General features: G+C 33.3%; 1 protein-coding gene across 5 annotated transcripts; it reads right to left on the bottom strand.

Annotated features, from left to right (window-relative positions):
• Window positions 1-6,033: 6,033 nt before the first annotated feature.
• LOC107893803 (squamosa promoter-binding-like protein 6) lies at window positions 6,034-10,508 on the bottom strand. 5 transcript variants are annotated; one of them, XM_016818896.2, is made up of 5 exons: window positions 10,247-10,508; window positions 8,710-9,380; window positions 7,970-8,106; window positions 6,647-7,391; window positions 6,034-6,498 (listed from the first exon to the last, which is right to left on the bottom strand). In XM_016818896.2, exons 2-4 carry the CDS (start codon window positions 9,357-9,359, stop codon window positions 6,667-6,669), a joined length of 1,512 nt encoding a protein of 503 aa, XP_016674385.1. In that variant the 5' UTR covers window positions 9,360-9,380; window positions 10,247-10,508; the 3' UTR covers window positions 6,034-6,498; window positions 6,647-6,666.
• Between the last annotated feature and the right edge of the window lie 2,248 nt (window positions 10,509-12,756).

Below are 12,756 nucleotides of genomic sequence, written 5' to 3'. Positions count from 1 at the left end.
CCTTAGTGTTCGCAGGTCAGCTCGGGGTTAGAGATCGTCGGAGGCAGCATCACACTATCAAGCCATCACCTTTGGAGTATTGGCATATGTGTAATAAGCACCTTCAAGTAAGTGGCATGTATAGGGACTTAGCTTTTATGATAGGTGTTGTTATGATTAGCCAAATGTATTGGCTTATATTGATTCATTGTATATAGCCATGATATGTGGCTTATAATAGTTATGGCTTGTAAGCCTATTTATCCATGCTATGTTTTAATACCTTGTAATGTGATTATGCTTATTACTATGAATGGGTAGTACATGACATAAGTACATGATGAATACCCTAGGACCATTCAAGGTGGTCATGGCCATGGAATAAATGTGTGGCATGGTAATAAGTTGATAAAGATTGAACATAAACATTGTTGATTAAATAGAGATTCGTGTTGGGTAAAATATTATGGTTAATTGGTAAAAATGGTCATCAATATGATAAGACTATTGGGTGCGAATTGGTAAGGCCAACTTGGTGTAACATGAGTATATGTGATAAATACATGTATGACAACATGCACATGTTTTACTTGAATTTTACTAAAGGATGATTAACCATCAAATTGATGTTATAATTTGTGCCTATGATGTGTTTGAGTATGGGAGAGAATTAAGGACAACAAGAGGCTTGGAAAATAGCCTAAGTGTTGGCCACACAGGCAGAGACACGGCTATGTGTCTTAGCCGTGTGGAGGACACAGCCTAGCACACTGGCGTGTGGCTTGGTCGTGTGGTCCATTTTGCAAGATGACGTCATAGTTAGAGAGCTGCACGGCCTAAGGACACGGGCGTGTTGAAGACACATAGGCTTTTCCCTGTGTCCACACGGGCGTGTGACTCTGTTTCATGGAAAAAATTTATAAATTTCCTGAACTTTCCAAAGTTCCCGGTTTAGTCCCTAATCATTTTCAAAGCACGTTTAAGGCCTCGTCGGCCCATATAAGGGAATTTAAGGTATAAATTGAAAATTTTTAAATTTGAACAAAATTCTATGACTCAGCTTTGCATGTTTGTGAATCCTTGAGTTCGGTAACGCCTCGAACCCCGTCGCGGTCTCGAATACGGGTAAGGGGTGTTACAAGTTCCGTGGTTGGTCTTTCCAGATCTATATGGGAAAATTTAGCTATTAATCTATCACATTTCATATACATTTGCATCCTATTATATCCTAGGCAAAATTATCATTTTGCCCCTATCTTTTTCAAAAATTTCGATTTCGTCCCTAGGCTTAGAAAATGAAATTAATGAAATTAACCCTCTTTCCAAGCCTAGCAAAAATTTATATATTACAATTACAGCACATACATTTCACAAATTTTAGAATTTTCCATAGGTTTTACTACTTTTTCATTTTAGTCCCTAAATCAAGTTTTCATCAAAAATTGCTTTGTAAAAGTTGTTATCTATGAATAACTTTTCATTTTCTACCATAAATTTATAATTTTCAGCATATTTATCCATGACCCAAATTTCATACCTTGATAACTTTTCAAATAAATCCCCTAAATAGAAAGATTAGACTATCCCGATTCCAAAAATATAGAAATTACTAAAAACGGGACTTGATTTCATACCTTGTGAAGCTTGAAAAGTTTTCTTCCTCTCTTCTAGGATTTCCATAGAAAATTGGGGAAGATGATATCAAATTAGATGATTTTTTTTCTTTTTAATTAATTATCATCTAATAATTTATTGATTTTCAATTTAATCCCTACCCTTTTTTTAATTTTCCCATGGATGAGTTATTAAAATATCTACTAACTACTCTTCAATGGTCTAATTACCATATAAGGACCTTAAGTTTTGAATTCCATAGCTATTTGATAGCTATAGCTACTAGAACCCAACTTTTGCATTTTATGCAATTTAGTCCTTTCCCTAATTGAACACACAATCGGTAAAATTTTCGTACCAAAATTTTCATGTGACTTTCCAATCATGGTGCCAACCATAAAATAAAATAAAATAATTTTTTATTTGTGGCTCGGGTTTGTGGTTCTGAAACCACTATTCCAATCTCGCCAAAAATGGGTTGTTACATGACATGTCATTAGGGTTTTCATGTTTGGAGTGCTGGTCTTGAATATCCTATCAATGGCTGAGGTTCTATATTTGTTGCGGATACTCCACAGCCCGTGTGAGCAGTATCGTGTAGCTTACATTCCGACCCACAGCTCGTGTAAGCAATGATGTAAAGGAAAGGAAAGGTTAAACTTCTATGTTAGCACACTTTGTGTGAGCTATCCCTCGTATCCAATGATATTCTAAACGGTTCAACGGACATGAAAAGGAAAAGGTAAGTGTTCAAAAGGAATTATATCATGTATTTATGAAAAGGGTTGAAATGGCAAGTTTCATTAAAAGTATGATATGTTAAGGAAAATGATGAATTCAAATGAATTATGTTCATGTGTAATGGCTTACCTATGTTAAAATCATGTGGATTATGTTTGAATATGATAACATGTGTTGTTGGTGCTTAGGCTTGTGTAATTGGTTGATGTTTATACTTATGTCTTGTATTATGCAAATGATACAGTTAAAAAAAGGTAATGAAATGGTAAGTTCATAATTGGGATGTAATATGATGAACTAAAAGGATTGATGAGTTAAATGACATATTTATATGTGAGAAGTATACTTATGTTATGGATGAATTTACTCATGTCATGAATAAATACACTAATTTGTGAATTAATAATGTTATTTAAACTTATGTTAAATAAATGGAATAGAAAGTAAGTAAATGGAAAAACAAGTATGTAAGTAAAGTGGTTCATAGTCTAATGAAAAAGTTAATGATTGTGTAATATGTCTTATAAATCTTATTATGTAAGGAATGAAAAATATATGTGATGTTGATGGACTTACTCATTTGTGAGTTGATGGTTATATAGCCTGGTAAATCTTGTGGAATTGGTAAAGGTTTATATTTACCCTATAAAGTTCATTATTATAATGGAATGTGTATTTAAAGTTTTTACGAGCTATTAAGCATTCATTGCTTACGTAATTATTTTCCTTTACTTTACAGATTATCGGAAGCTTGATCATTTTGGAAGCACGTTGGAGATCAATCACACTATCCAGTGATTATATCGGTAGTTTCGATGTATTAGTCAAGGTTATAATGGCATGTATAGGTGGACTTGTGTTGGTATCTGATTGAATGCTAGTTGATGATATTGGTAGGTATAATTAGTTTTGGTACCATTTGATGTTGGTAAATTGCTTAGTGTCATTTTGGTACATATAGATGCCTTACTAGTATGTGTCAATATGGCAAATTTTAATGCATGTTTCAATGGTTATATGTTATGTGATGGAATAGCTTTAACGTGGTCAAGATAATGTAAGTTTTGAAATGGTATTAGACTTGATATGTATGTATAAAATGTAGTAAGGTTTCCATGATTAGGTAAGATTTGGTTGAATGCAATTGAGGTGCCTAAATGGCATATTGGCTTAATGGAATTTGATCATTTGAATTGGCCATTTTATGTATGTTTTGGTATGCTTTGATGCATTGGTCAAGGGTGCAAATGGCTTGTAGGTACATAATTGAATTGGGTGATGGAAATGGCTTGAATTTGGCCAATTTTATGTCCACAGGACCTGAGAAACGGGCGTGTGACTCAGCCATGTGTGACACACGACCATGCGACACAGCCGTGTGTCCCTTGTAAGTTTTAAGGTTTGCAAGTCAAGCTATTACATGCTGACTGTACTGATAAATCGAATACATGACAAACATGTCTGCTACTACTGTTGATCTAAATACATGTTGAACATGTCTACTACTTATGTATTGTATTGATACACGTATGTCATACTGCATTGCATGGGGTAGGGATGCTTTGGAATGAGGAAGTATTGGCAATTTATCTACAAACACTATTGGTTTGTCCACAAACTTACTGGCAGCTTTTATCTGCAAACCTGTTGTGCATTCATAACCTACTGGCAGTGTATTAACCTGCAAACATTGGTGACTTATCCACAACTATTACTGGTAGCTTTTATATGCAAATCTGTTATGTATTCACAACTACTAGCAACGTATTAACCTGCAACACTGATGGCTCATCCACAAACTGGAGTGTCCGGGATATAAGAGTTATGGGGAACTCTTACTGTAGAGTGTAGCGGTGGAGTAGGACCTTATTCTTTATTGTTAAACTGAAATTGCATTACAATGGCATTCATAAGCATGCTCGAATAAACTGTCAATTACTGCTATTATATATGACTATTATTGTACTAAATACTATTATTATATGCTTGGTTTATTAATTTGCATTTGATTTTCTTGTGATGAAACTCACACTGAGCATCATATCTCACCCCCTTTAATTTTCATCCCTACAAATAATCTACCAGGTTAGGACGCGGACACAACATTCGGAGGGTCTCGGTTCAGTTTTTACTTATAAAATTACTTTAGGCTCATTATTTGATTTATTTTATTATTCAAAAACTGTATTATTTTATTTAGAACTATGGGAAGAGACATAGGATTTGAGTTTATATTTTTGTTTTTATATTGCATGATATTTAATTTAATTTTAGGACATCGAATTATGAATAATTGTTTAGCTATGCATGAACCCCGGTTTTCATTAAAAACATAAATAGATATCACTTTTTCACTACTATAATATAATTAATATTTTGAGTAATAAATAATTCGATAATTAACTAAGTTTTCTTCTAAGATAAAGAAATGTTTTAAAATGACTATTTCCAAAACTCCAATAATTTACTAGGTCATTTCAGTAGCTAATATAATCTTCCGAATTCGAGTCTAATTTAAGCCGGCTTGGGACGTTACAAATATATTTTACAAGCCAAATTGGGAATTAAGCTTTTAAGAAAATAATGAAATTTTATCAAGTAATAGCTCGATATGTGCTTATCTAGGGCATATTGCATAGAATTAATAATAAATAAAGCCTTGATGTCAACAATTATAATTTAATTAAATTTGAGTAAAATTATATAATATTAAAATACCTACTTGATTTAAAATTAAAATAAAGAAAATTAAACTGATACTAATGAGTGAGGTTTAGAAAAAAAACAAATTTTATAATTTCAAGCTAAATGTTTTACAGGGGGTCAAATTAAAAAGAAATTCAGAGATGAAACATCGACATACCTCAAATAATTTATGTACTCCAAAGAAATTTTAAAATTTTAATAGGATAAAATATAAATATACCATTTTTTAAAATTTAAAAAATACTTGACAAAATTTAAAGCGCCATATCCCTGATAGTCAAATTTCAGGTGAATATTATAAATCCATGGACATCTCTACCTTCTCCACACTATTATTATTATTATTATTATTATTATTATTATTATTATTATTATTGAGAGTGACTGCCCACCACTTAGGCTAATATTTATATTATAACATCCATAATCCATTGTTGGTTGAATAATCCATAATCCCAGTCAGATATGAGTGCAAACCTTGAGCTAACAATACAGATGTAAATAGAAAGCCAAGTTGCAACTCTTTCCCATGGGATTTTAATGGCTGCATTTCATTCTTGTAGCTATTTAAAAACCTACACTTACATATCGTATCATGTTTCAAAATAACATGTGTATGGATAAATTTAAAATATTTTGTTTTATTATGTAAATTCGAGTTATTCTCAAGCAATATATTAGACTTGAGATTAATGCATTTTTTGAAGTTCTCTTTTATATGACGACAATAGTATCACTTCAATCATCAACTTGATGATAAATTCTTCTTTAGTACAGAAGTAACATCCAGTCAAAACTCCAAGACCTTTGGTATAACTTTATATATATATAAAGAAAAAGAATGGTGGCTGTAAAGAAATGCAGAAAAGTTATCATGCTCCAGAGTAAACTAATATCAACCAGCAAGAAAGTAGCAAGAAATATTTTAACAAAGATATGCATGCAGCACACTGACTAGATATCTTCTTCCAATTAACATCAACCACTAAAAAGTTTTTAAGCATATCATATACATATATTATAATATAATATAAGCTGTCAGTGCAAAATGATTCAGATTCTAAAATTCTTTTTACAGGGTGATCTTTATTCCAACTTGACTCTTAGTTTGTCCCTTTGAACATTGCCCCTTCATTGCAACCAAAGTGATGAGGGATCATATACCAATCTAAAAGTGTTTCCTACAATGTCTCGGATTATATCATCATATATTAACATAATAATTAAACCACCTTAACTACATAATATCAGCAGAAAACAAGAGTTCTAGTAAAGGAACAAATCCTACTGAAATTGCACAAATGTACAGTTCCAGAATTCGCTTTGTTATGTACTGACCGGAAAATAAGATGTACTACCAATGGTATCAAGTCTCCTAACAGCGTATTGTGAAAACGCACCAATGAGGTTATAGAAAAAAGAGTTTAATGCAGCAGTTTTGCAACTCTCCCTGAAAGCCTGCAAGAATAAAAGAACATTATTATTAACCTCTCTTTTAATCCTTCAAAGAACAATACTCAGATGGAGAGCATTTGACAGCAAAGAATGCACATTGAACCAAATCCTTGAAAACAAAATAATATGACAAAGATGTTAGTGCATATACCTTTCTCCCTCTTGTACCAATTAAGTGGAAAGGAAATAAAACAGATCCTCATTTTCCTGCTTTACTTGCATGGAGTTCCTCTGTTGCTCCACTCTTTGGAGGTGTGTTGAAAGTTGAAGCAAATCAACAGTGGTCCCATTTTCAGGAGAAAGACAATACCTTGCACTCAAAAGATCCAAGTCTTGGACTTTACCTTCAAAATTAGCAGTATGACCAGCATCGGAGACCACGACTGACCCTTCTTGGCTTACTCCGGTAGGGTTCATCCCACATGAATAGAAACTGCTGCCTTTTTCCGAGTAACTCATCGCTGCAGATTTCTCAGTGCTACGATTGGCATGGCCAGCTTGATTGATCAAGGGCCTAGTCATTTGAATACCTGTCACATGGCTTGACAAATCCAAGGATTGAACTGACAGAAGAGAGAGAGCACAGTCTGAGCGTGAAACCCCAGATAACTCTTTAACTGTTGGTGCTGCACTAGAAGCATTGAAGGCTTCAGTTGCTGATGATAATGTTCCAGAAAGATGTTGCTTCCCACTGCCATGCATATGAAAGAAAGACGACTGCCCGTTTGTGATTGGCGTTGCTGATTGAGAACTATACATTGGTTTCTCTTCAGATTTAACCTGCTGATATTGATTACTGTATGCATGTCTTTCTGGATGAAGAAAGTCAACTTGAAATATGTTAGGGACAACAAAAGGCGTTTGTTTCGGTATGGAGGTTCCCAGAAACTTGGTACCTGACAATCCACATAGGTGACCAACATGTTAAAAGTTAGCAAAATAAAATTCTACAGCAAACTAAGGAAGCAAAGCAAGCTAAGCCTACAACTCTGTCTGATTAACCAGTATTGCGAAGCATATCTGAACTCATTAAAAATTTAAGTACGATACAATGCTTTGGTTATACAATTTTCTAGTAGTTTTTAGTATTTTACATTCCCAACATAAAGTCTTGTAAAACTGCTTCCACATGGATGATTTCAGTTGTGTTTCTGACGACAATGAACATTTTTCAGTTCGAAGATTGCTGATCAGGTATCGCATTAGCTTTTCTACTTCTCAAAGTTTCAGAATAAGTACGTGGTAGAAAATAACATTAGAATGCATTTCTTTAGAAAATTATTTCCCTCTTATATGTACGCACATATTAGTTACTACCTGTACCAATGCAAGTGAAAGTAGAAGTCAGGGAAACTGCAACTAAACATTCTTAGTGGCTTAAATTACATGACCAATTCTGCCTTGGGACAGGTTTAACTTTATATCTTAGTTTCAAATGTATTCAGAAGATTTAAAGGTAAGAGATTGTTCATACCTTGATATGAATGAAGCAACTTATGTGATTTTCCGGAAAAGGTATTGAAATGAATCTTCCTTCTGCGCTCATTATGCCCTGCTAGGCGTTTACGACAACTGCGCTTACCCTCATCAAATTCCGCTAGTAAATGAAACCTGATGAAGCAATAAGAATTACAATTAATACCAACAAAAATGTGTCAAAATAAGGGCCATGAAAGTGCAGAACAATGAACTAAAATAATTAGGATTAATGAGCTTGAATAGAATAAACTAAACTAAGATTAAAATTTAAGCACAAATTCCCATGAATTAAGGGTTTAAATTGTATACAATCATTTCCTAACATGAGGCACAGTTTTTTCCAGATGGAACAGTTATGTCCCCAATATGGGTTGCCAAGTTATTGCTAGGGAAGGACAGAGAAGGAAGGAAGGATTTGGGGACCTTCCTCCAAAAAGAAAAAGTTGTTCTGCAAGAAACCTACAAGGATAACCCCGTACTTCTTCATTTGCATTTACATGAACTTCTCTAAATTGGTTTCATTGCCTCCTTTGAAACTCCTTGTAAACATGAACAAGCCCCTTTCATTTGTTAAAATACATCCTTTATATCTTATCAATTATCACCAATAACTTCCTCAAGAATCCTAAGAACAAGCAGGCTAGCTCATCAGATCATTCCAAATATAATAACCACTAAATTCGACATAGACAGATAAACATTTAAAGGCAAAAAGTGATAAAAAAGAAAACCAACCTGCTGCACTGCTGACAAAACCGCTGTTCAATTCCATTGACAATTACTTTGGCAGTCTTAGAGTGAGCCTCACAAACTTTGTGCCTCTTGTGGTAATCTTTTGAAGAGCTAAGGTCCTTGTTGCAACCATAAACTTGACAGCAAGGAATTTGAGAATGTGAGCTTGTGGTTCGAGCTTTCTTCGGCACAAAAGCCGGTCGAACAGGGGAAACAACAGAGGTTTCCTTCAAGAATTTGCCATGGTGTGCATCTTTATAGTCAGTCAATCTCCCAAGCTTCAAATCAATGAGTGAAGATTCCTGACTGTTAGAGTCCATCAAAGAACTGCAATGCTTGGAACCAGATTCTTCTTCACCAAAATATGAAGTAGAGGAAATCATACAAGTAGGAGAAACTAGACTTTTAGTAGAATCATTACCAAACTCAGCTCCAAAAATCCCCATACTGGTGTTACCATAAAAGGGTTTTTTGTTCATATCAGCAGCAATACCAAAATCCATGAATTCCATGCTCTCAACACCTTCAAGATCAGTGGAAGGCTTGAGGTCCCAACTTAGCATTGCTTTCCTACTTCTAGAAAAAGCATCCAAATCCATTTCATCGGTAAACAGAAGGCCTTTCCCTTCAGACCCATAGCTCCAAGACTCCATCACTATGAATAATGTAAATGCCTATACATAATTGGTAAACAAGTTAAACATAAGAATCATCAACACTTCAAAGGAACAAATAAATTGGAAACTTGAAGCATACAATAGCAGCTTATCAGTAGACAAAAATAATGTGCTAACAAATAACAAGCGTAATAAAGATTCAGACCATCGGCTTCATCAGTGTATTATTTCAATTTTAGCATTACATTACAAAAATAAAATAAAAAAGGAAAGTTAAGAGATATTTAAGAAGAGAACGAATCAGAGCTATGTTCGGTTGCAGTGAAAGTGAAGGAGAAAATCAAAAAGAAAATTTAAACACAATGAACTTCTTCATAATAAGTTAACTGAGTAAAGATGATGATTCGAGTTGCCCAAGAAAAAGGCTGATAATTATTTTCTTTGCTAAAAAAAGAAATGAAAAAATTCCTATACTTTTGATAATCCAATCCCATGGAAGCAATTATTGAAAAACATAATAAGTTTAGCTGAAGCAGAAGAAAACCCAAAGTTCATAGAATCAAAAAAAAAAATTCTTTCACATTTCAAATCCCAAGAAAACAGAGTTGCTAAGAAAAAGCTTACTCTCTCTTTGTTTTCCAAACCCTTAATCAACCAAAAAAAAAAGTGGGAAAAAAAAGCAAGATGAAAACAACCCATTAACGGAGATTAACAGACAAAAAGAGTTCACATGGGTACGTTTAGTCCCTGTTAAAAACTGTATTAGAACAATTTAGGATGTCGCAAGATTCCCAACTTTCTCTCCTTTTCCTACAGTTTTCTAGGAAACCAAACAAAAACCCCTCAAACAACAACAAAAAAAAACCCTCGAAAAAAAAAACCGAAATTTAGAAAAGGGTTATCAAGATTTTTATAAAGCTTACCACAGAGAAAAGAAGAAGAAAGCAAATGATGAAAACCAGAGAAAGAGAGTTAAGATAGTGGAACAAAGAAAGTTGTATTATTATTATAATCGTTTATTGGGTTGTTTTTTTTTTTTTTTCTCAGGTATGTGGTGAGGTCGAAGCAGATACACTGTGAGTCAACATGATTTCCTCCTACTATTCTATATTCTGTGTCTCAAAAGCATGCCCAGGTCTTTTGTATGCTTTTGAGGGGATGTATTTTTTTTTCTTTTCATGTAAATTCCATTCTTGACCTTTCTTCCATTGACAAAAACAGTCTTTACAGAGAGAAAATGGATTATTAGAATTTTTTATAATTATAAGGCAAAAAAATAAAAAAATAAAAAACTTTCTTTTGATTAAACCCATAATTGATGTTTTAGTCTTACATGTCTTTATTTTGCGTTGTTTAATCTTTGATGTTACATGTGAGTTTCGTTTTGTATTTTTGTTGTAGTTTAAACCAATAATTGACCAAAAGTTACATGTTGCGTTTAGAAAAATAAAATACTAATTTTGAGGTATTTCATTATGTTGATATCACATTTTATGTTTAAAGTATTATAAAAGTTTTTATATTAATTAAAAATTTATTTTTGTACATTAATATAAGGTACATATATATAACATGGTCGCTATTTGGTTATTACATTTTACAATTTAATTTTTAACTACATAAATGAATGAAATTTTAAACAAAAATGACTAATTTGTTACTAGATCTAACTTAAAGGATTAATTTAACCACTTTCTTGAATTAATAGAATAAAATGCAATCCAACTCAAACTTTCATGATACTTTTACTTGTTTTGAGCTTTTACTTGGTCTCGAATTTATTTAACACATTAAATAACAATACATCTTTGAAGGCATGTAATTTCAACCCCATGTCATTATTTATGGCTTTGCTCTTAAGAAATACAATTTTCATTCCATACCAAAGAAGTAGCAACAACATATTAATAAGAACTAAAAGAGGAACTCAACCCAGTCAATTGGACGAGTTACCAATTTCATGGTTTTTTGCCACCCAATCAGGCAACAACATAACAATTAAGAAAAAGATAGGTTCATCCCTAAATCTCCCACAAGCTTCCTTTCTTGCCTTTCAATGATGATCCTGGACTAGTCATTCCTTTTGACAAGTGAACACCTTAAATGAATTACTTATACCTTTATAGCTAACAGATTAAAAGCATCGAAATTTATGTTAATACTATTGACAATTTTCCTCTCATGGTTCCAAACCACAATAATAATTGCTACTTTTTAGAATGGCTATTAAAAGTTGTGTTAATTAAAATTAGGGTAAATGAGACTAGGATTCAATGGTCCTGATTCTATTATGAGTTAGTTAAGGGGGAGGGCATGAATAGTTGAAATCTTTGAACCTTTCTAACACTTTATTCCACACTTGAAATGGACTACTTTTACTGTTCTAATAAATCTCATCATCCCGAGATTTCTAGTTTTCCTAACATAGTATTGTAATCAAGCCAAAATTATCGACTTAGTTGCTATGGATCTACAATCAAAACAAGAGCCAAAATCAATGAGGAATAGATTGCATCCAAACTTTAAACATCCCCACGCCACTTTAGCTAACAGATTGAGGAAGAGAATGTGTTTTCCAAATTCAACCATGGTTTCACATCTATGGCATTTGTCATGGTATGATCAGTGGCATCCCAAAAGGTTTTCTTTCGAATCGATGAAATTTTTACAACTTCTCCATGTGACCATCTTGCCTCTTGGCGAACAATTAAGCTTCCTTATAGTTCTCCACACCCTTTTATTGTTCCGAGTAATTCTAGAAGGACTTGGGTTGCCAAACTGGGAGTCTTTATCCTTTGTGAAGTGCCAAACCAAATGATCCTCTTTTTTTTTTCTTGAAGGAATTTACAATGTAAAACCACAAGTACAAGTGCATCACAAATAATACATGTATAATCAATTAGAATCAACTCAATACAAATCACAATGAACTGAAAATTAAAATATATTTGAACAAGGTCAATACATAGTATAATTAAATTGGAATAACCTAAAGGAGAACCCACACTTGACATTTATGCATGGCAAGACTTGAACTTGGGAACTTAAGATCTCAATGTTGCAACCTTTGCTAACACTCTCAAGGCCTTATTGGAAAAATATCTTCTTCTGAGCCATTGACAATAGGAATGATTTTAATCTTTTCAGCACTCTATAGACCAAGCATTTGAATCATCAAGTCTGTTTTCCAACATCTGTGGATCTAGTCAATAAGCTCATGCACCACGAGAGCCTCATAGTAACATTCTGATATTCGGTTAACTCTAAATTTTAGTGTCTTAAGAATCCATTTATCCCCACTAATAAAAATGTTTTCTTTTCATATTGCCCACGTCCCATCATATCCCTTTCTTAACGCATTGAATGCATTTCCGTAAGCTATTCCAAGCCGAGGATAAAGCTCTAAGGTAGCGTTCGGTATGATGAAAAGTAG

The sequence above is a fragment of the Gossypium hirsutum genome, chromosome A13 (assembly GCF_007990345.1).
Source record: "Gossypium hirsutum isolate 1008001.06 chromosome A13, Gossypium_hirsutum_v2.1, whole genome shotgun sequence".
NCBI lineage: Eukaryota > Viridiplantae > Streptophyta > Magnoliopsida > Malvales > Malvaceae > Gossypium > Gossypium hirsutum.
Note: the sequence above shows the minus strand (reverse complement) of the source record. Positions and strands in the feature narration are given on the sequence as shown.